General features: G+C 40.4%; 3 protein-coding genes and 1 pseudogene across 3 annotated transcripts; all 4 read left to right on the top strand.

Annotated features, from left to right (window-relative positions):
• Window positions 1-1,391: 1,391 nt before the first annotated feature.
• Window positions 1,392-2,581, top strand: LOC147368496 (olfactory receptor 7G3-like; annotated as a pseudogene).
• A 5,465-nt stretch (window positions 2,582-8,046) lies between these two features.
• On the top strand, window positions 8,047-9,016 carry LOC147368495 (olfactory receptor 7G1-like). Its single transcript, XM_086409166.1, has one exon. It carries the CDS (start codon window positions 8,078-8,080, stop codon window positions 9,014-9,016), a length of 939 nt encoding a protein of 312 aa, XP_086265292.1. The 5' UTR covers window positions 8,047-8,077.
• Window positions 9,017-13,272: 4,256 nt separating this feature from the next.
• Window positions 13,273-14,217, top strand: LOC147368494 (olfactory receptor 7G2-like). Its single transcript, XM_086409202.1, has one exon. It carries the CDS (start codon window positions 13,279-13,281, stop codon window positions 14,215-14,217), a length of 939 nt encoding a protein of 312 aa, XP_086265328.1. The 5' UTR covers window positions 13,273-13,278.
• A 7,420-nt stretch (window positions 14,218-21,637) lies between these two features.
• LOC147368493 (olfactory receptor 7G1-like) lies at window positions 21,638-22,594 on the top strand. The gene has a single exon (XM_086409199.1). The coding sequence runs from the start codon at window positions 21,659-21,661 to the stop codon at window positions 22,592-22,594; it is 936 nt and encodes a 311-aa protein (XP_086265325.1). The 5' UTR covers window positions 21,638-21,658.
• The last annotated feature ends 2,409 nt before the right edge of the window (window positions 22,595-25,003 follow it).

The following is a 25,003-nucleotide window of genomic DNA, read 5'->3' as shown; positions in this document are numbered from 1 at the left end:
TCGCAGCACACCAGGCCTCCCTGTCCATCATCAACTCCCGGAGTTCACACAGACCCACGCCCATCGAGTCAGTGATGCCATCCAGCCATCTCACCCTCTGTCGTCCCCTTCTCCTCCTGCCCCCAAACCCTCCCAGCATCAGAGTCTTTTCCAATGAGTCAACTCTTCGCATGAGGTGGCCAAAGTACTGGAGTTGCAGCTTTAGCATCATTCCTTCCAAAGAAATCCCAGGGCTGATCTCCTTCAGAATGGACTGGTTGGATCTCCTTGCAGTCCAAGGGACTCTCAAGAGTCTTCTCCAACACCACAGTTCAAAAGCATCAATTCTTTGGCTCTCAGCCTTCTTCACAGTCCAACTCTCACATCCATATATGACCACTGGAAAAACCATAGCCTTGACTAGACGGACCTTTGTTGGCAAACTAATGTCTCTGCTTTTCAATGTACTGTCGAGGTTGGTCATAACTTTCCTTCCAAGGAGTAAGCGTCTTTTAATTTCATGGCTGCAGTCACCATCTGCAGTGATTTTGGAGCCCCAAAAAATAAAGTCTGACACTGTTTCCACTGTGGCCATAGCAAACACCCTCTTCCAACAACACAAGAGAAGACTCTACACATGGACATCACCAGATGGTCAACACTGAAATCAGATTGATTATATTCTTTGCAGCCAAAGATGGGGAGCTGACTGTGGCTCAGATCATGAACTCCTTATTGCCAAATTCAGACTTAAATTGAAGAAAGTAGGGAAAACCACTAGACCATTCAGGTATGACCTAAATCAAATCCCTTATGATTATACAGTGGAAGTGAGAAATAGATTTAAAGGACTAGATCTGATAGAGTGCCTGATGAACTATGGAATGAGGTTCATGACATTGTATAGGAAACAGGGATCAAGACCATCCCCATGGAAAAGAAATGCCAAAAAGCAAAATGGCTGTCTGAGGAGGCCTTACAAATAGCTGTGAAAAGAAAAGAAGCGAAAAGCAAAGGAGAACAGGAAAGATATAAGCATCTGAATGCAGAGTTCCAAAGAATAGCAAGAAGAGATAAGAAAGCCTTCCTCAGCGATCAATGCAAAGAAATAGAGGATAACAACAGAATGGGAAAGACTAGAGATCTCTTCAAGAAAATTAGAGATACCAAGGGAACATTTCATGCAAAGATGGGCTCAATAAAGGACAGAAATGGTATGGACCTAACAGAAGCAGTAGATATTAATAAGAGGTGGCAGGAATACACAGAAGAACTGTACAAATGAGGTCCCAATGCAGCCATAAATACATAAATCTTAAAAAAAGGAAAAGGCCCCATAGACACAAAATTAAGGAAGTTTCTCTGAAGTTTTGTTTTCTTGTCTCCATCTTTCCATCAGCTCCACTGACAGCATGAAACCTGGAAACCTCTCCAATACCTCAGAATTCCTCCCTCTGGGACTGTCAGGGGATCCAGAATTGCAGCCCCTCCTTTTCTGCCTGTTCCTGTCCATGTACTTGGTCACTGTGCTGGGTAACCTGCTCATCATCCTGGCCATCATCTGTGACCCCCACCTCCACACCCCCATGTACTTCTTCCTCTCCAACCTGTCCTTTGTAGACATCTGCTTCACCTCCACAACCATACCTAAGATGCTGGTGAACATCCAGACCCAGAGCAAATCCATCAGTTACACAGTTACAAATCTGCTTGGTCCAGACATTTGCTGGACTGGAAAATGGAGTGCTGGTGATGATGGCCTATGATCGATTTGTGACCATCTGTCACCCACTGAGGTACAAGGCCATGATGAATCCCAAGCTCTGTGGGCTGCTGGCTCTGGTCTCTTTCTCTGTTAGTGTTCTCAACACCCTGCTCCACACTCTGATGGCCCTGTGGCTATCCTTTTGCACAGACCTGAAAATTCACTTTTTCTGTGAACAGGCTCATATTCTCAAACTCACCTGTTCGACATCCTTGTCAATAACATCCTTGTGTATTTAGTGGGATCAGCCTGTTGGGTATTATTCCTCTCTCTGGGATAATTGTCTCTAATTGTCTCTTATATTCGAATTGTCTCTTCTGTCCTGAAAATCCCATCAACTGGTGGAAAGTATAGGCATTTTTCTATCTGTGAGTCACGATTAATAGTTGTTTCCTTGTTTTACGAGACAGGCTTTAGAGTGTACCTTAGTTCTGTACACTAGAACTTAGGGCTTCCCTGGTGGCTCAGAGGTTAAAGTGTCTGCCTCCAACGCAGGAGACCCAGGATTGATCCCTGGGTTCAATCCCTGGGTTGGGAAGTGCCCCTGGAGAAGGAAATGGCAACCTACTCCAGTATTCTTGCCTGGAAAATCCCATGGTCGGAGGAGCCTGGTAGGCTACAGTCAATGGGGTCGCAAAGAGTCAGACACAACTGAGCGACTTCACTTTCACTTTCTTTAGTTCTGTAGCCACTCATTCCTCCAGAAAGAGTTCAATAGTATCTGTGGTGTACACTATGATCACTCCTATGATGAACCCCTTTGTCTGTAGCCTGAAGAACAAGGACATGATGGGGGCTTTGAAGAAATTCATCTCTAGAATATCATGTTTCCATTGATGTTCAGTTGCTTTGTACTTATATTCCTAGAATATAGAGCTTCCCTGGTGGTTCAGATGGTAAAGAATCTGCCTGCAGTGAAGGAGACCCAGGTTCAATCCCTGGGTCAGGAAGATTCCCCGGAGAAGAAAATGGCAACCCACTTCAATATTCTTGCCTGGAGAATCCCATGGACAGAGGAGCCAGGTGGACTACAATCCATGGGGCTGCAAAGACTTCAGGGCTGCAAAGAGGTGGACACACGACTGACTGACTTTAACTTCCTAGAATATAAAAGAGAGATAAATAATGAACAGTCCAGAAAGTCTGACCAACTTCTTGAAATACTTAATACCAGAGATCAAATGGATAAGGATGAGAATTTTTTTTAATTAAAAAACTAGGGTTTCTCTTTTTAAAATTTTATTTGACTTTATTTTTAAATATTTATTTATTTGGCTGCTCCAGGTCTTAGTTGCAGCATGTGGGATCTAGTTCCTTGACCAGGGATAGAACCCAGGTCCCCTGCATTGGGAGTGCAGAGTCTTAGCCACTGGACCAGGAAAGTTCTCATTTTTATATTTTTGGGGGGTAAGAATTTTGGAATCAGACCACCTGAATTTGAATCCTACTTCTACTAAACAATAGCTCTGTGACCTTTGACAGTTTACTTGAACTTTCTAAGCTCAGCTTCCTCATCTGCAAAATTGGCATAATGATATTATAATATTTACAATTTTGGAAGATTTTAATTACTTCAGCTCTGTCAGTGAGAATGCCCACTTTCATCAATAATAAGGTAAAAGTCTTGACTCCAACAGGTCAAATGATAAAAACAGTTATCATCTTTTCTAACAGTGACTTCAAAGGTCAGGTACGTCTAGGCACAAAAGCACAGGACTCCATTTCATTCTTTTTGCCTTCCTCTTAAGGCATCCCCTGATGGTCACCAATGGCTATAGCTGGGCAGAGACATTTCAGACACAACATGTGTGCATGCTCAGTTGCTTGGTCATGTCCATCTTTGTGACCCTGTGGACTGTAACCCACCAGGCTCCTCTGCCCATGGGATTTCCCAGGCAAGAATACTGGAGTGGGTTGTCATTCCCTTCTCCAGGGGATCAAACTCAGGGATCAAACCCACATCTCCTGCATCCATTGTATCTCCTGCATTGCAGGCAGATTCTTTACTACTGAGCCACCAGGTAAGCCCTTTCAGATACAGTCAGTTCAGTTCAGTTGCTCAGTCGTGTCCAACTCTGTGATACCATGAACTGCAGCACGCCAGGCCTCCCTGTCCATCACCAACTCCCAGAGTTCACCCAAACCCATGTCCATCGAGTCAATGATGCCATCCAACCATCTATCCTCTGTCGTCCCCTTCTCATCCCACCTTCAAACTTTCCCAGAATCAGGATCTTTTCCAATGAGTTAGTTCTTCGCATCAAATGGCCAAAGTACTGGTTTCATCTTCAACATCAGTTCTTCCAATGAATATTCAGTAATGATTTCTTTTAGGATTGACTGGTTTGATCTCCTTGCAGTCCAAGAGACTACTCTCAAGAGTCTTCTCTAACACCACAGTTCAAAAGCATCAATTCTTCGGCGCTCAGTTTTCTTTATAGTCCAACTCTCACATCCATATATGACTACTAGAAAAAACATAGCTTTAACTAGACAGACCTTTGTTGGCAAAGTAATGTCTTTGCTTTTTAATAAGCTGTCTAGGTTGGTCATAACTTTTCTTCCAAGGAGTAAGCGTCTTTTAATTTCTTGACTGCAGTCACCATCTGCAGTGATTTTGGACCCCCCCTAAAAAAAAAAATTAACTCTGTCACTGTTTCCACAGTTTCCCCATCTATTTGCCATGAAGTCATGGGATCGGATGCCATGATCTTAGTTTTCTGAATGTTGAGTTTTGAGCCTACCTTTTCATTCTCCTCTTTCACTTTCATCAAGAAGCTCTTTAGTTCTTTGCTTTCTGCCATAAGGGTGGTGTCTTCTGCATATCTGAGGTTATTGACATTTTTGCCGGCAGTCTTGATTCCAACTTGTGCTACATCCAGTCTGGCGTTTCTCATGATGTACTCTGCATATAAGTTAAATAAGCAGGGTGACAATATACAGTCTTGACACATTCCTTTCCCAATTTGGAACCAGTCTATTGTTCCATGTCCAGTTCTAACTGTTGCTTCTTGACCTGCATACAGATTTAATATTGTCAGACACAATAACTAGAAATAAAACTCTCCCTGTCCTTTGCTCTTTTTACAATGCAGAAAGAATCTTGCCCAGGAGATGCCCCAAAGACATTGTTTTTATTAGCCTGAATTGGGACATGTTCTGCATTAGTTTCCTATTGTCACTGTAATGGACTTCCCTGGTGGCTTAGTTGATAAAGAATCTGCCTACAACGCAGAAGATCTGGGTTCAGTCCCTAGGCTGGGAAGATCCCCTGGAGAAGGAAAAGGCAACCTACTCCAGGATTCTTGCCTGAAGAATTCTGTGGACAGAGGAGCCTGATGGGCTCCAGTTCATGGGGTCGCAAAGAGTCAGACATAACTGAGCAACTTTCACTCACTCACTGTCATTGTAACACATATCACAAGCTTAGTATCTTAAAACAACACAAATGTTTTCTTTTGCATTCTTGGAAGTCAAAAGCCTGAAATCAGCTACACTGGGCAAAAGTCAAAGTGTTGGGCTCCTAAAAGCTCTGAGAAAAGAATGAAATGCAGAATTTGTGGGGGGGTTTTGTTTGTTTGTTTGTTTTGCCATTTGTCACAGCTTGTGGGATCTTAGTTCCTTGACCAGGGATTGAACCCCAGTCACAGCAGTGAGAATGCCAGGAATTCCCTAATCACTGGAATGCCAGGGAATTTCTCAGAGTTATTATTTAATACATAAAGAATTTCTGTTCAGGGTGATGACAATGATCAGGAAATGGATAGTGTTAGTGGTCACACAACATTGTGAATGTTCTTAATGCTGTGGAATTGTACATTTTAAATGGCTGGAATAATATATTTTTTCTTTTTTTAAAGGAGAGCCACTTTATTTTAAGTAGTAAACAAAATTCCATTTATAACATAATAAATAAATATTCCATCAGTTTCTTCACAGTTAGTCCAAAGAACAAAGCCCCTGATTTAATTAGAATTTACATTTAACCTTAAATATCTTAAAATCCATCCAAGTCAACTTTGGAATTTTAATCTTGTCTGATATTATGAAATAAGGCAAAACTTGATTGACAGTGAAAATTCCTACTTTTTTCTGTTAGCCACTTTTGAAATGATAAATTTTATATCTATTCAAAGTGATTAAAATTTTTGGAAGATAATATGCAAAGATATTTTTATGACCTTAGAGAAGTTAAGTATTTGAAAGAATAGCGCAATCCAAAAGGGAAAGACTGAGAAATTCAAACACTTTAAAAATAAGCTACTAAAACAAGTGATTCAAAAATGAAAATTTAGAATTGTTCTTTCAGTATAGTGAAGAAAAAAGCAGGGCAAGTAAACTTCCAGTGAAATATCTCCACATGTGACATTGCTCACCACATCAATATCAACATGCTTTTATTACTCAGTACAGAAATAAACAACTTTTAATATAGTCCAGCTCTCTTAAAAACCAATCCTTCTCCCCTTATCCTCTGCAACCACCATTCTACTTTCTGTCTTTACAAAGTTGCCTATTCTAGATACCTCATAACTTAAATCATATAATATTTGTCCTTTTCGGCTTGGTTTATTTCACATAGCATAAAGCTTTTAAGGTTGTAATGTGTAATGCTGTAATGTGTCAGAATTTCATTCCTTCTTATATGGCTGAAGTGAATGAATGAATGAGTTTCACATCTACAATTATAAACCATAACCAATTATAACCTGATATTATTGATTACATGGATATGTCATTGGTTGCATCTAAAAAAAGAATACTGTTGTCCAATTAGAGAAAAATGGTGTGTCCACATTTGCACTGGGTGTGAAATACATATGAGCAGAAAAAGGTGGAACAGTGACTGGTGAATACCTGGCCTCATAGCATCAGGGACTCCACCACCCTAAATTCTTCCATATCTTCTTGGTCTCTAAGGATTTGCACTGGCCTGGCATCAGCATGATGATGAAATTGTTTGACTAATGAGGAGCTTTGGGTATTGGTCCTCCAAAGGTACAGAGACTAAAAATTGTCGGTGACAGCCTCACTCAACAGCACTTCCTCGATACTATCAGCACACATGTGCCTCCTCCTGGAAGTGACCCTCCTCACCCTCTGCTCAGGAGCCTAGTGCTTCTCTCAGTCTGTCTCCTCTTATTAAAACTTCAGCTTTCATTACTCAACATCTAGGAGACGCATCATTGCGTCTCGACAAGAGTCTGTCATTACCTAGTAAAGTCATTCAGGTAAACCTTCATTCCTGTTTGGCAATCAAGAGAGGTGTTTTACCACAAGTTTAACCAGGGGAAATTGTGAGAAGAGGACATGCATAAAATTATTAGAACCAAGGCATCCATTTGCCTCTTGCCTGTCTTCTCTTTTCTCGACATGTTCCTTTGTATCTTTCCTGTAATCTTCAAACAGCTCTTATTCTGCCAGTCTCCTACTGTCTCTCCATTCTCAAAGACTTTTTGCCTTGTCAGCAGGAATGTGCTTGTTTACAAACATGGTGATTGTTTTCCATGTTTTCCACTTTGCTGGCATTTAACTTCCTTTCTGTAGCGATTCAGGGAAGAGGCTTGGGCAGTTTGACCGTATCTTGTACTTCTGGGTTTTTGACACAGCTTTGTATTATCTCTGTTGCCAGGCTGTGAGGTCTCTGGGGAAGGAGGTGATGATTCAGATAGACTCATCAGCCCTGATTACCTGCTTCTCCTAATAAAGTTACCAAATGTTATTATAAAAATAATCAGAACAACATAGTGTGATTTTATCTTTTAAGATAATTTACAATTTATTTATTTATTTTTGGCTGTGCTGAGTCTTCATTGCTGAGAGGGCTTTTCTCTAGTTGCTGAGCACAGGGGCTATTCTCTAGTTGCAGTGTGCAGGCTTCTCACTGCAGTGATTTCTCTTGTTGCAGAGCACAGGCGCTAGGGCACATGGGCTTCAGTAGTTGTAGTGTGTGGGCTCAGCCATTGCGGCTCCCACGGTCTAGAGCACAAGCTCAATAGCTGTAGTGCATGGGCTTAGTTGCCTCGGGGCATCTGGGATCTTCCTGGATCAGGGATCGAACCATGTTTCTTAAATTGGCAAATGGATTCTTTACCACTGAGTCACCAGGGAAGCCAGATAGTGTAATTTTTAAAACGGCTATTCTTCAACTCTTTCCATAATTAACAAATGTTGACACACTGCTTTTAGTAATTTCAGGTCTTTATTCAAAATAATGAAATGATGTGTGTTCCTCTATTCCATTACATCCTTTCTCAAATTGGGGTTTGCCTCTGGTGATACACCTGCTGCTGGACTAGGGGCCACGTCTTTCCCATCAGATTTATCAACAATATGGAACCAAGAAACCAAACCGATGTTTCAGAATTCCTTCTCATGAGCCTGACAGAAGACCCAGAACTGAAGATCACCTTCTTCAAACTGTTCCTGTCCATGTACCTGGTTACTGTCCTGGGAAACCTGCTCATCATCCTGGCTGTCATCTCTGACTCCCACCTCCACACCCCCATGTACTACTTCCTCTCCCATCTGTCCTTTACAGACATCTGTTTAAGCACAACCATGATCCCAAAGATCCTAGTGAACATCCAAGCACAGAATCAGAGCATCACTTACACAGGCTGCATCACCCAGATCTGCTTTGTTCTGACTTTTGTTTGTTGGGAAAATTTTCTCCTTTTAGTAATGGCCTATGACCGCTATGTGGCTATTTGTCACCCACTGAGGTACACAGTCATCATGAACCCTCGCCTCTGTCTTCAGCTGATTCTACTCTCCTTGTTCATCAGCATTGCGGATGCTCTGCTCCACAGTCTGATGGTGTTGCGACTGTCCTTCTGCACAGACCTGGAAATCCCCCTCTTCTTCTGTGAAGTTGTTCAGGTCATCAAACTTGCATGTTCTGACACTCTCATCAATAACACCCTGATATATTTTGTGGCTAGCTTATTTGCTGGTGTTCCTCTTTTTGGAATCATTTTCTCTTATATTCAAATTGTTTCCTCCATTTTGAAAATGTCATCATCAGGCAGAAAGTATAAAGCTTTTTCTACCTGTGGGTCTCACCTCTCAGTTGTTACCTTGTTCTATGGGACAGCTTTTGGGGTGTATATTAGTTCTGCAGTTACTGATTCTTCTAGGAAGACTGCAGTGGCTTCGTTGATGTACACTGTGGTCACTCCCGTGATGAACCCCTTCATCTACAGCCTGAGGAACAAAGACATGAAGGGAGCTTTGAGGAAACTCATTGGTAGGGTATCTTCTTTTCTGTGATGTGTCATTGGGTATGGGATGGGTTCACTACAATGAATCAAAGTAAAAGGAATGCTAATGAGATAGAAAGCCTGCCTTTTTCACCACCAGGTTCTTAAATGAATAGATAATATGATAAGCTAAGTGCATTTTAACTTAGGGTTAATACCTGACTTGATTTTTTTTTAATTTTATTTTATTTTTAAACTTTACAATATTGTATTAGTTTTGCCAAATATCGAAATGAATCCGCCACAGATATACCCGCATTCCCCATCCTGAACCCTCCTCCCTCCTCCTTCCCCTCCCCTCCCTCTGGGTCGTCCCAGTGCACCAGCCCCAAGCATCCAGTATCGTGCACGAACCTGGACTGGCAACTCATTTCATACATGATATTATACATGTTTCAATGCTATTCTCCCAAATCTCCTCACCCTCTCCCTCTCCCACAGAGTCCATAAGACTGAGCTATATATCAGTGTCTCTTTTGCTGTCTTGTACACAGGGTTATTGTTACCATCTTTCTAAATTCCATATATATGCGTTAGTATACTGTATTGGTGTTTTTCTTTCTGGCTTACTTCACTCTGAATAATAGGTTCCAGTTTCATCCACCTCATTAGAACTGATTCAAATGTATTCTTTTTAATGGCTGAGTAATACTCCATTGTGTATATGTACCATAGCTTTCTTATCCATTCATCTGCTGATGGACATCTAGGTTGCTTCCATGTCCTGGCTATTATAAACAGTGCTGCGATGAACATTGGGGTACACGTGTCTCTTTCCCTTCTGATTTCCTCAGTGTGTATGCCCAGCAGTGGGATTGCTGGATCATAAGGCAGTTCTATTTCCAGTTTTTTAAGGAATCTCCACACTGTTCTCCATAGTGGCTATACTAGTTTGCATTCCCACCAACAGTGTAAGAGAGTTCCCTTTTCTCCACGCCCTCCCCAGCATTTATTGCTTGTAGACTTTTGGATAGCAGCCATTCTGACTGGCGTGAAATGGTACCTCATAGTGGTTTTGATTTGCATTTCTCTGATAATGAGTGATGTTGAGCATCTTTTCATGTGTTTGTTAGCCATCTGTATGTCTTCTTTGGAGAAATGTCTATTTAGTTCTTTGGCCCATTTTTTGATTGGGTCATTTATTTTTCTGGAGTTGAGGTGTAGGAGTTGCTTGTATATTTTTGAGATTAGTTGTTTGTCCGTTGCTTCATTTGCTATTATTTTCTCCCATTCTGAAGGCTGCCTCATGCTACTATGAATAAAGGTATGTAAATATATCAGATGTTTTATTAAATTTGTTTTTAGAATTGTTATTATCATTATTTTTGGCTGCACTGCTTGGCTTGTAGGATCTTTGTTCCCTGACCAGGGATCAAATCCAGGCCCCCACAGTCAAAGCTCAGAGTCCTAACCACTGGATCATCAGGGAATTCCCTAGAATTGTTATTTTTTAACTACACACTTTCCTGCCTCTCTTTGAAAATGCTATCTATACTCACGATTTAATCTTTCAAAAATTTAGTTTTAAAATGATCATACAGCAAAATGCCCTTCTTGTGTGCGGCTCTCTGTATTTTAAGACATACATTGATTCTTACCACCACCACCACAGTCAATATACAGAGCAGTTACATCATCTGCCAACAAACTGCCCTGGACCAGACTAGGCACTTGGTCCTCCATGTTTGTGAACCTCTCTGAGCCACTGATCTGCTTTTCAGCCTTACCTTTTCTGTGCTTTTCATGATATCATATAAATGAAATCATACATCACCTCAACCTGTGCATGAATACTTTGAGTTGTTCTACTCAAAATTGCCCAAGACAAAATCAACTCACATGTACTTCCGTGGATATGCATAAGTAAACTGCGGTTAAATCATCATAATAGAAACACACCAGTAAAGAAGAATGAATAACTGAGATAGGCAGCAACTTGAATGATTCTCAGTAGCATTATGCTGAGTGAAAGAAGCCCCATGCAAAAATCAAACCTTTATTTAAAAAAGCTTATCCTGGAGCAAATTGATGATCTGATTCTTGGTTTGGTAGGTTAAACATTTTAGGATCATATTCTTCCTGGTGTTTAAAATTTGAATTGTAGATTCATTTTACTTGCTAGGTTTTTTCCTCCCTCTCCTTCCATTTTTGTATTCATACATTATCACCTAACAGATTCACAGTTGCCCTTGGCAATTACCAGTCCTCTAGCCTTGAATTCAGACTGATAACTAATCCCTGATACTCAGTGATTTTGAGAACATCACCAAATTCAGCTACCAAACCACTGACTAACTTGATTCAGTTCTGCCCTGGGGGCTTCTTTTGAAACTTTCTGCTGTTCTAAGTCCAAAGTTGTAGTCCTAGAAAGAGTCCCCAACTCTTGTGTTCACTCCCATTTCTCAGTAACAAACCTCCACAAATGCCTTTGGTTTTTTAAATTCTGTATTTCTAAGTCTTTTGTATTTTCTATTATTTTATGTGTTCAAAGCAAATGAGATTAAGATAGTAAGGGATGACAGTATAAGGCTCTCCTGTCTCATGTCGGTTCTAAAATATCAAGAAACTTGTATGTTCACAAGTTCATACAATAGCAGTGAACAGTGAAAGGAGTTAATTGACAAATAGATGAAAATATTTTTTTAATTTTTTATTTTGTATTGGGCTGTAGCACATTAACAATATTGTGATAGTTTCGGGTGAACAGTGAAGAAACTCAGCCATACATATACATGCATCCATTCTCCCCCAAACTCCCCTCCTATCCAGGCTGCAGCGTAACACTGAGCAGAGTTCCCTGAGCTATACAGTAGATCCTTGTTGGTTATCCATTTTAAATATAGCATTAGACACATGCAACTCTTGAATTCCTTAAAAATGAAAATTATTTTAATTGATATTAATGTGGAGTACCATGCCAACCTGTTAGATAATGGATAAAATATAATTAAATGTACTGAGATTATGCTTGACCACTGTTGTCTTGGGATGACATTGTAACCCCTTACAGCTTTATGAAAAGTTAAGAGATGAACATGAGGCAGTACAGATGCAGAAAAGTCCACTTGGTCTCATGGGGTCAGAAAAGCAACCATCTTTAATTTCTCCCACGTAGAGTCTTGATCTTAAGGATTTGCACTTTCCTGGGATCACAGTGACAATGAATCATCTGGTTAATGAGGAGCTTTGGAAATTGAAATCTCCAGGGTTCAAGACTGTGATCTGCCTGTGACTACCTCAATCAACTATACCTTTTCTAGGAAAGTAGTAGCACACCTGAGACTCTTCCCATAAATGATCCCTCCTGCCCAGGAGCTGGTGACTCACTCAGACCTTCTGTTCTTCCTAAGGACAGCTGTTCTGTATGGTACATCAGAGATGTCAAGCATCTTTCCACTGTGATACCAGCAAGGTAGCCTAAATTCCTTTAGTGAATATTTGGTGTTTTGGTACATATTCATACAGGGGAAGCTGTGAAAACAGTATATACATCAGATGATTAGAACCCAGTCTCTCTGCCTAACATATGACATCTTTACCTTTTTTAAATTATATTTTGCACCAATATTTGTAAGCGTATTTGATTTACTAATATGAAACTCTCTATATGACCTTGTACTTCTTTCTGATTAGAAATCTTCCTGTTCAGATACAGGGTGACTTTTAAAGAATTGTCCAATATTTCTTTGTGCATCTGTCATTGTAGGGGAGGGGAGAAAACTTGATAAGCTTCATCTTATCTTTCCATTTTTGGTTCTTGACATATCTATGTATTATTTCTTTTCCCTGGCCCTGAGGTCACTGGGGATCCAGACAAAATTTTCAGTGGCCTCCCTCATCTGTTTCTCTTTATAAAATTACTAATTTTTTTGATTTGGCTGCACCAGGTCTTAGTTATGGCATATGGGATCTAGTTCCCTGACCAGGGATCAAACCCAGGCTCTCTACATTGGGAACACAGTGTCTTAGCTACTGGACCATCAGGGAAGTCCCCTAATGTTTCAAATAATCAGAACAGTACAGATAGTTTATAAAAGAACCATGTCTTTATCCTTTCTAGCATTAACTGTTCATGCTCTGAAATATCAACTTTGGGTATTTTAAGGACAGAAAAACATGCATGCAGAAGGCATTACTTTTCCCCTCCCTTCATTAATCTCCTTCCCTTCCCAAGATGGTGTGGATCGCTTGTGATACTCCTGATGCTCATCTAGGGACCACAGGTTTCCATGTCTTTTTTAACCACATCTTTTTCATCAGATCATCAATAACATGGAATCCAGAAATCACACAGATGTTTCAGAATTCCTTCTCATGAGACTGACAGAGGACCCAGAACTGAACACCATTTTCTTCAGCCTGTTCCTGTCCATGTACCTGGTCACTGTCCTGGGAAACCTGCTCATCATCCTGGCTGTCATCTCTGACTCCCACCTCCACACCCCCATGTACTTCTTCCTCTCCAATCTGTCCTTTACTGATATCTGTTTAAGTACAACCATGATCCCAAAGATTCTAGTGAATGTCCAAACACAGAATCAGAGCATCACTTACACAGGCTGTCTCACCCAGATCTGCTTTGCCCTGATTTTTGTTAGTTGTGAAAATTTTCTCCTTGGAGCAATGGCCTATGACCGCTATGTGGCCATTTGTCACCCCCTGAGATACACTGTCATCATGAACCCCCACCTCTGTGCTGTGCTGATTCTCATCTCATTATCTGTCAGCATCGTGGACGCCCTGCTCCACAGTCTGTTGGTGTTGCGACTGTCCTTCTGCACCAACTTGGAAATCTCTCTCTTCTTCTGTGAAGCTGTTCAGGTCATCAAGCTTGCCTGCTCTGACACCCTCATTAGTAATATTGTCTTGTATTTTGCAGTTAGCGTATTAGGTGGCATTCCTCTTTCTGGAATCCTTTTCTCTTATACTCAAATTGTTTCCTCTATTTTGAGAATGCCATCATCAAGCAGAAAGTATAAAGCTTTTTCTACCTGTGGGTCTCACCTCTCAGTTGTTTCCTTGTTCTATGGAACAGGTTTTGGACTGTATATTTGTTCTGCCATTTCTGAGTTCTCTGGGAAAACTGCAGTGACTTCATTGATGTACACTGTGGTCACTCCCATGATGAACCCCTTCATCTATAGCCTGAGAAACAGAGACATGAAAGGAGCTTTGAGGAAACTCATTGGTAGTGTAGCTTCTTTTCTGTGATGTGTCATTGAACTTGAGATAAGGCTACTAGAATAAGGCCAAATTAGAAGATTACTGATGAGCTAGAATGCCTGACTCTTTCATCACCAGGTTCTTAAATGAATATATAACATGATGGCTAAGTGCATTTTAACTTAAGATTTAAAACCAACTTATGCTTTGTCTAGCTCTGTGATGTTTGACACAAAATTTCAGTTCTCTAAGATAAGGTTTTTGGTTAGGGCCAAGAGAAGCTGAGTCTGAGGCAGAGGTTTGTGTATAGTAATTTTGCTGGGGAATGTTCTCAGCATAAAGGATATCAGAGAAGGTGAAGGAAAGGATTTAAACAAGTTTGTGGTCATGCAAAGATAGAGTCTGCCTGATTCCCTGGATAACACCATATGAACTGAACTCTAGAGTTAAGGCTATTGTGACACATGCTGGCTGATCTTTCACACCCCAGTTCAGGAGTTCCTGGGGTTGTTCACTGGTAAATGGGACATGTGTAAGTGGATATTTGCATCCACAATATTCAGCTTCATCATCTGTAAAGTTGCCATGATTAGCTTATCTCAGTCATTTGAAAAGATTGTGAGGTATTTGAACTTGATTAGTGAGGAAGACTTTCTAATGGCAGGCTACAGTCCATAGGGTCGCAGAGTCGGACATGACTGAAGTGACTTAGCACACAGCACATACATCCTTGCTCTAATATGTTCAAATGGTAAAGATAGTTATCCTCATTATAGGAATTTCAGAGGCAGAAAAGGTGCAGGCACGAGAGAGTAGAGATTCATTCATTCCTCCATGGAGAGGCTTCGTGCTACGGCTGATTCCCCTCATGGATTCATACGGCTGCATCAGATGGAGGCATCATACCTAGAGGGATTCCCAGAAACCAAGACAACTGTCCTTCTCTGGGTCTGTTGTTAACTGAGGGTCTATTTTTAGTCTCTATTTCCATGGTGTCATATTACCTTCAGTTGGAAAAGTTGGTACTGAAGTTCTATAAATGAAATAATATGCCTACTGTTTTCTCATTTTGCTTTTTAAAATTTGTGGTAAAATGTAAAACATAAGAATTGCAATTGTAATGTGTTTAAGGTGTGCCATTTTGTGTCATATTAACATTCACACTGCTGGGCAGTCATCACCACATTCTGTTTCCACCTATTTTATTTTTTGGCTGTGTCGGGTCTTTGTTGCTGTGTGGGCTTTCTCTAGTTGCGGTGAGTGGAGGCTACTTTTCCTTGTGCTGATCATGCTTCTCATTGCAGTGGCTTTTCTCTCTCTCTGTCTCTCCCCCCACCCCGCACTGGCATGTTTTATTTATTTATTTATTTTTTAATTGAAGGATAATTGCTCTACAGAATTTTGTTGCTTTCTCTCAAACATCAGCAAGAATCAGCCATAGGTACACCCATGTCCCCCGCTCCTGAGCCTCCTCCCCACCCCCACCCCCCGGCTCCCTCCCCATCCCACCCTTCCAGAGCCCCTGTTTGTGTTCCCTGAGTCATGCAGCCAATTCCCACTAGCTATCTACATTACATATGGTGTTGTAAGTTTCCACGTTACTCTCTCCATACATCTCACCCTCTCCCTCCTCCCCATCCCCGTGTCCATGGGTCTGTTCTCTATGTCTGTTTCTCCACTGTTGACAATGGCTTCTCTTGTTGCAGAGCACAGGCTCCAGGCACATGGGCTTCGGTAATTGTGGCATGCAGGCTTAGTTGTTCCACGGCATGTGGGATCTTCCCAGACCAGGAATGGAACCTGTGTCCCCTGCATTAGTAGGCAGATTCCTAACCACTGCACAACCAAAGAAGTCCTCCACCTATTTTTCATCACCTTTGACTCTCCCCATGCCTCAGTCCCTGGCAATCTCTGTTCCTTTTTCTGTCTCTATAAATGTTTCTAATTTGAAAATTCTTATAATATATGTCATACAATTCATACAATACATGTCCTTTTTTCTTTTTCAAACTTTGATTGTGAGAAACTAAAAATACAGCAAAAACTGAAAGAATGATACAATGAAAAACCATTTATGGACTGCTTACATTCAACAGTTACTATTTCACAATATTTGTTTTATCAGTCTACATATACTAATTTTCTTCTTTCTTGTGGTGTTAAAATACACATTGTATAAAATTATACCATCCTAATTATTTTTAAGTTCACAATTAAAAGTGTTCAGTATAGGAAATTTTTCATCTTATAAATCTGAAATTCAGTTTCCTTTAAGCAGTAACTCTCCTTTACCTCATCTTCCTAGCCCCTGTAACCATTTTACTTTCGTTTTCTATGCATTTCAGTATTTCAGATACTTCTTATAAGTGAAATTTGTCTTTTTCTGACTGGCTTGTTTCACTTAGTTTAATGTTCTCAAGCTCCATGCATGTTGTAGCATGCGGCAGGCTTTCCTCCCTTGCTAAGGATGAATAATATTCCATCATATGTATATAACACATTTTGTTTATCAATTCATCCTCTGGTGGACACTTGGGAAGCTCCCACCTCTTGGCTAATATATATAGTTCTCTTATGAATAAAGATGTGTATATATATATATATATTTCATTTTAATTTCTAATGCACAGGTTCCTTTCTGTCTTTAAGAGTACTATCTGTGTGTGTGTGTATGTTTGTGTGTGTGTGTGTGTGCACACGCATGCATGTGTGTGTGTGTGCTCAGTCATGTCTGACTCTTTGTGACCCCAAGGACTGTAAACTGCCAGGCTCCTCTACCCATGGGATTTTCCAGGCAGGAAGGCTGGAGTGGGTATATATATTCAGTTGCTTATACCTGACTGAATACAGAGTTTCAGAGTTTCCTACTCCAGAGGATCTTCCTGACCCAAGGATCAAACCTGTGTCTCTTGCATCTCCTGCATTCTTTACCACTGCTCCACTATCTATACTTATGTTTTAATCTTTCCAAAATTTATTTTTAAAATATCATACAATTTAATGCATTTTTGTGTACTGTTCTTTATTTTGTTTTTTTAATTAATAACTTAATTTTTTATTTAGAAATTTTTCTTTGTGGAAAGCTTTTCACTGTTAGTTGAAGAGATCTTTAAAAAATATTTATTTATTTACTTGGCTGTGTCGGATGTTAGTTGCATCATGTGGAATCTTTTGTTGTGGCACACAGACTTTCCAGTTGTGGTACATGGACTTATGACCTCTGAGGCATTTGGAATCATAGTTTCCCAACCAGGGATCAAGCCTTTGTCCCCTGCATTACAAGGTAGATTCGTCACTACCTAACCACTGGACCACAAGGGAAATGCCTATTTTTAATTTTTATTTTAAAAAATTATTCATTTATTTGGCTGGACCAGGTCTTAGTTGGGGCATGTGGGATCTAGTTCCCTGACCAGGGATCGAACCTGGGCCCCCTGCATTGGGAGTATGGAGTCTTAGCTACCGGACCACCAGGGAAGTCCCTGTACTGCTCTTTATATTTCAACTCATGTATCAATTCTTAGAACCACCACTGCACTCAGGATACAAGGCAGTTACATCATTCATGGATAACTGCCTTGTGTTGCACTGTAATCACACATTCCTTTGTCTTTGTGAATCACTATGAGCCACTGATAGCCACAGAACAGAACTGATCTGTTCTGCATCCTTACAGCTTTGTGTTTCTCATAATACCACATAAATGAAATCACATATCACCACACTGTTCATAAATACAATGGCTCTTTTCATAACTGGCCTAAACAAAAATATCCACGTGGACTTCTCCGGACAATGCATAAATAATGTGCTGTATTATAATAGCAGCAATAAAAAGGAGTTAGGTATTGATACTCTCAATAACTTGTATAATTCTCAAAGGTATGCTGAGTGAAAGAAGTCCCCTGTAAAAAGCAAACATTTATTTAAAAATTCTTATCCTGTACGGCCCTTATAGAAAACAGTATGGAGATTCCTTTAAAAACTAGGAGTGAATCGACCATATGACTCAGCAATCCCACAACTGGGCATATACCCTGAGAAAACCACAATTCTAAAAGGTACATGTACCCCAATGCTCATTGTAGCAATATTTACAATGGCCAGGACATGGAACCAACCTAGATGTCCATCAACTGATGAATGGATAAAGAAGTTGTGGTATATTTACATAGTGGAATAGTACTCAGCCATAAAGCAGAATGAATTTGAGTCAGCTGTAGAAAAGTGGATGAACCTGCTGCTGCTAAGTCGCTTCAGTCGTGTCCGACTCTGTGCGACCCCATAGACGGCAGCCCACCAGGCTCCCCCGTCCCTGGGATTCTCCAGGCAAGAACACTGGAGTGGGTTGCCATTTCCTTCTCCAATGCGTGAAAGTGAAAAGTGAAAGTGAAGTCGCTCAGTTGTGTCCGACTCTTAGCGACCCCATGGACTGCAGCCCACCAGGCTCCGCCGTCCATGGGATTTTCCAGGCAAGAGTACTGGAGTGGGGTGCCATTGCCTTCTCCGGTGGATGAACCTAGAACCTGTCAAATAGAGTGAAGTAAGTCAGATAAAGAAATACAAATACCGTATATGAACACATATATACGGAATCTAGAAAAATGGTACTGATGAACCTAGTAGAGAACAAGCTTGTAGACACAGCGGGGGAAGGTGAGGGCGGGATGAATTTAGAAAGTAGCATTGACATATATACACTATCGTGTGCAAAATAGGAGGAAGCTGCTAAACAACACAGGGAGCCCAGCCTGGCGCTCTGTGATGACCTAGAAGGGTGGGATGAGGGGAGGGGAGGGAGGGTCCAAGGGAAGGGATATATATAATTATGACTGATTCGCACTGTTGTATGGCAGAAAGCAACACAAAACTGTAAAGCCATTTTTCACCAATTAAAAAATAAAAAATTTAAAATCTCACCCTAGAGTGGATTGATGATCTGATTCTTGCTTTGATAGGTTGAGCTTTTTGGCATCAAGTTATTCCAGGCTATTTTGAAGTTTGAACTGTGGATTCATTTTTTTTTAACTTTATTTTATTTTTAAGCTTTACAATATTGTATTGGTTCTGCCATATATCGAAATGAATCCACCACAGGCATACATGTATTCCCCATCCTGAACCCTCCTCCCTCCTCCCTCCCCATACCATCCCTCTGGGTTGTCCATGTGGATTCATTTTAATTGCTATGTTTCTTCCCTTCCTCCGTTTCTCATGTTTTATCATGCAATAGCTTCACAGCTGCCCTTACCAAAAACTAGCCTTGAATTCACTCTAATAACTAATTTCTGCTGCCCACTGATTTTGAGAGTATAAAAAATCCAGCCACCAGACCATCAGGTAGCTCTATTTGGTTTTGCCTTTGAGGCTTCTTTTGAAATTTTCTACTGTTTTAAGTCTAGAGGTAAGGTCCCAGGCAGTGTCCAAGACTTCATGTTCACTCTAATTTCTCAATAACAAACCTCCACTGAGCCCTTGGCTTTTAACTTTTTATACCTCTATGTCTTTTATACTTTTCTATTATTTTATGTGTTTGAAGCAAAAGATACTAAGATGGTAAGGAGTGACTTTACAATGCCGTCTTGTCTCCTGTTGGTTTTACTATATCATGACAGTTGTAGGTTAACAAAATTCATACAGTAGCAGTGAAAAATAGAGGGAAGAAATGGATAGGCACATGAAAACATTGATCTCTGTAAAGATGAAAAATATTTCAATTAATATTATGTGGAATACCGTCTCCAATTATTGGGTACAATCTAAATAAATATACTGAGATTAAATCTGCACACTAGCATTTTGCCGTGACATTGGAACCTCTTACAATTCCATGAAAAAATTAAGAGATGGGCGTGAGCCTGCACAGACACAGAAAAGTGAATGGTATCCACTTGGCCTCATAGAGTCAGAAAATCGGCCATCTTGAATTTCTCTCATGTAGTCTTCACCTTAAGATTTTGCACTGTCCTGGGATCACAGTGACAATGAATTGGCTGATTAATGAGGAACTTTGGAAATTGAATCTCCAGGGTTCAAGACAGTAATATGCTTGTGACCACCTCAGTCAGCAGTCTCTCTCAGGAAGGAAGAAGTGCAACTGAGACTCCTCTCGTAAAGGATTCCTCCTGCCCAGGATATGGTGACTCATTCAGATCTTTTGTTCTTCCTAAGAACAGCTCTTCTCTATGGTACCTCAGAGGTGTCAAGCCTCTTCCTATTGTGATCCCAGCTAGGTATCACAGGTGATATCCCTTTGCGAATGTTTGGAAATGCGGGCAAATATTTTGGTACAGGTTTATCCAGGAAAGGCTGTGAAGACAGTACCTACATCAGATAGAACCCAGTCTCTGCCTAACTTATGTCATCTTCACACTTTTTTTTTTCTTTTTTTGCATTTTGTACCAATACTTGTAAACATCTGTTTTACTAATACCATATTCTTTGCTGTGACCTTGAGCTTTTCTTCCTGAGTAGAAATCTGCTTGTTCTACAACAGGGTGACTTTTTTTAGATTTTTTTAAGCTGAAGTGCAATTTTATTTTTGTATTAATTTTTATTGGAGTATAGTTGTCTTACCATGTTGTGTTAGTTTCTGCCATTCGGCAAAGCAAATCAGTTATAGATATACCCATGAAAAAGTGACCCCCTCTTTTTTAGATTTTCTTTCCATTTAGGTCACCACAGAGCATTAAGTAGAGTTCTTTGTTCTATATAGTAGGTTCTTATTAGTTATCTATCTTATACATAGTGGTGTATATATGTCAATCCTTATCTCCAAATTAATCCCATTCCCTTTTCCCCCTTGGTGTCCATAGGTTTATCCCCTATATCAAATAAGGTGACTTTTTTTTTCTGACGTTTCTCTGTGTTCCTGTGATGGTATGGATGGGCAGAAAGGTTGGTAAGTTTACCTTAGCTTTCCTGTTTCTTGATATATCTTTATATTATTTCTGACACATGGTACTGAAGTTGCTGGTTACATAGAATCTTCACTGCCTCCCTAGCCCACTGTTTCTCTTTACAAAGTCACCAAATGTTTTTAATAATCAGAAGAACACAGCTAGTATAACTTAAAAAGACAACCAAGTCTTAAAACTTTCTAGAATTCATTGTTTGTACTCTGAAATCTCCACATCATTTTTTTTAAAGGAACCCAGGAATAAAAATGCATAAAGAAGGCATTCCTTTTTTGTTCCCTCAGTTTGTCTCCTTCCATTCCCCAAGTGGCATTTACCTCTTTCGATACCCCTGCTTCTTCTTCAAGGACTACATGTTTCATTGTATCCTGACCACATCTTTTTAAAAGAATATTTATTTGGCTGTGCTGGGTCTTAGTTGTGGCACTCAGAATCTTTTAGTTGTGGGATCTAGTTCCCTGACAAGGATTGAACCCAAGCCCCTTGCATTGGGAGTGTGGGGGGTTTTAGCCACTGGATCACCAGGGAAGTTTCCTGGTTATCACATATTTTTAATCAGACTCATCAACAGCATGGAACCCAGAAACCACACAGATGTTTCAGAATTCCATCTTATGAGACTGTCAGAGGACCCAGAATTGAAGACCATCTTCTTCAACCTGTTCCTGTCCATGTACCTGGTCACTGTCCTGGGAAATCTGCTCATCGTCCTGGCTGTCATCTCTGACTCCCACCTCCACACCCCCATGTACTACTTCCTCTCCCATCTGTCCTTTACAGACATCTGTTTAAGCACAACCATGATCCCAAAGATCCTAGTGAACATCCAAGCACAGAGCCAGAGCATCACTTACACAGGCTGCATCACCCAGATCTGCTTTGCCCTGACTTTTGTTTTGTGGGAAAATTTTCTCCTTTTAGTAATGGCCTATGACCGCTATGTGGCTATTTGTCACCCACTGAGGTACACAGTCATCATGAACCCTTGCCTCTGTGTTCAGCTGATTCTACTCTCTTTGTTCACCAGCACTGCAGACGCCCTGCTCCATGGTCTGATGGTGTTACGACTGTCCTTTTGCACAGACCTGGAAATCCCCCTCTTCTTCTGTGAAGTTGTTCAGGTCATCAAACTCGCATGTTCTGACACCCTCATCAATAACATCCTGATATATTTAGCAGCTGGTGTATTTGGTGGCATTCCTCTTTTTGGAATCATTTTCTCTTATATTCAAATTGTTTCTTCCATTCTGAGAATGCCATCATCAAGCAGAAAGTATAAAGCTTTTTCCACTTGTGGGTCTCACCTCTCAGTCGTGTCCTTGTTCTATGGGACAGCTTTTGGGGTGTATATTAGTTCTGCAGTTACTGAATCTTCTAGGAAGATTGCAGTGGCTTCCATGATGTACACTGTGGTCACTCCCGTGATGAACCCCTTCATCTACAGCCTGAGGAACAAAGACATGAAGGGAGCCTTGGGGAAGCTCTTTAGAAGAATATCTTTGCTGTGATTGTATCACCTGATTTTGGCTGGGTACTCTAGAATGAATCAAAATTAAAATAATATGAATGAACTACTCTGCCTGACACTTTCATCACCAAGTTATTTTTTTTTTTAATTTGATTGAAGTGTAGTTGATTTGCAATGTTGTGATACCAAATTCTTAAGTGAATAGATAACATGATGGCCAACTACATTTCAACTTAGCATTGAAAACCAACTTGTTTTTCTAGCTCTGTGGTTTCTTTATTTTTTTTTTTTCAATTTAATTATTTGGCTGGGCAACGTCTTAGTTGTGGCATGCAAGGTCTTTAGCTGCAACATGTGAACTCTTAGTTGCAGAATGTGGGAGCCAGTTCCCTGACCAGGGATCAAACTTGGGTCCCTTGCCTTGGGAGCATGGAGTAACCACTGGACCACCAGGAAAGTCTCTAGATCTGTGATGTTTACCACAAATTACCTTTCTCTAAGGTTTTTTGTTACAGCAAACAGAAGCTGAATCTGAGGCAGATCTTCTCGGTATGATAATTTTGAGTGGAATGTTCTCAGCACAAGAGAAGTGGGAAAAGTTGGATAGGTCAAGGTTTAAAGAAGTCTGTAGTCATACAGAGGTAGAAACGTGGATTGCACCATGTGAACTGCACCCCAGAGTTAAGCCTGCTATGAGACATGGCTGCCGATCTTTCTTACCACAGTTCAGGAATTCTTAAGACTGGTCACTCACTGGTAAATCAGACACATGTGGGGCAACATTGACATTCACAACACTCAGCTTCATCATCTATAAAAAATTGTGATTAGATTATCACCGTGGTTTGAAATGATTGCATGATATTTGAAATTGGTTAATGAGGAATCCTTTCTAATAAGATAAAGATATCCTTCCTCTAATATGCTCAAACAATGAAGATAGTTATCCTCATTACAAGGATTTCAGAGGTACAAAATGCGCGGGAGTGGGAGAGCAGAGATTCATTCATTCCTCTGTGAAGTAGCTTCAACCCAGGACTGACTCCCCTCATGGACTCAGATGGCTGAATCAGATGCAGGCGTCATATCTAGACATGAATCCCAGAGGCCAGTACAATCGACTGTCCTTCTCTGGGTCTGTTGTTAATTGAGGGTCTATTAACAATAGATGTTTCCATTGCATCATCCATAAGATATTACCTTCAATTCTATCACTGAGAATAGGATCATATGCCACTGACTTAATCCAGTTCCGGATAAAGAACAAATGATTACTGTGAAAGCCTTATACTTATCATGTGTGTGGGCTCAGTCACTCAGTGGTGTCCAACTCTATAACCTGCCAGACTCCTCTGTCCATGGAATTTTCCAGGCAAGAAAACTGGTGCCAGTTGTTATCTCTTACTCCAGGCGATCTTCCCAACCCAGGGATCTAACCTTGAGTCTCCTGTGTCTCCTGCATTGGCAGGTGGATTCTTTACTACTGAGCCACCTGAGTGCAATTATTGCTGCAAAGTTAATCTCCATATAGGCGATAAATACTTAGACCAATGCCCTAGTAAAATTTAATAGTATTATCATGTTCCACAAATTTCCTCTAACCTTGAGTCTTATAATGTTATTGATCCCATGTATTTCTCTACTTGCTTTAACAATTTGATTTGTTTTCTTTTATTGTTATATTTATCAGCCTTTTCCTTCTAGTCTGAGTAATATAATAAAATACATAATAAAAATAAATAATTATTAGTCAGGCAAGGCAAATGTTGGTAATTTTCCTCTGGCATCTTATTTGCTTTGAAACCTTCTTTCTCATTGACTTATTTACAAGAATGTACCTGAATTTTCACTTCTTTCCTTAGTCATCTTATATCATTGTATTTCTTACACATTTCTGGTGAAGTCCACACAGAAACACTGTGAAATAAAATCAATTGTATCATGAACATCTTAGCAATTGGGTGTAATCTTAGGCCTGTAGTGGAAAACTTTAATTTTTTTTTTTTTTTTTGGCTGTGCTGGGTCTTTGTTGAGGGGTGCAGGCTGTTCATTGTAGTGTATGGGCTTTTCTCTAGTTGTGGTGCATGGGGGCTTCTCTAGTTGCAGTGGGGAGGTTTAGTTGCCCAAGACATGTGGAATCTATTTTCCCAACTAGGGATTGAACCTGAGTTCCCTGAATTGGGAGGTAGATCCAGGGAAGTCCCTCATGAAAAACTTTTTAATGTGTCTTTGTGAAGAGAGCTGTTCTATGGCGAACTACTTTCATTTGACAGAGAAGTGCTGAGAGTAAGACAAGGAAAAAGGGAAGTGGACAAGATTAGGTGGATCCGTTTCCCCAGAAGCACAAAAATGTATGGTCATCAGTCAGAATCACCTCTGTGGTGAGTTGGTGAAAACAGTGGAGCTGTCAAGGGAGAATCAAGGGTGTGGATGAAGAACCTTCTATTCA

This window comes from Bos grunniens, chromosome 7 (assembly GCF_055505025.1).
Source record: "Bos grunniens cultivar Pamir isolate PY7600 chromosome 7, Bosgru_T2T1.0, whole genome shotgun sequence".
Classification (NCBI taxonomy): Eukaryota; Metazoa; Chordata; class Mammalia; order Artiodactyla; family Bovidae; genus Bos; species Bos grunniens.
The sequence above is the reverse complement of the archived record's forward strand: the minus strand, read 5'-3'. Positions and strand labels throughout refer to the sequence as shown.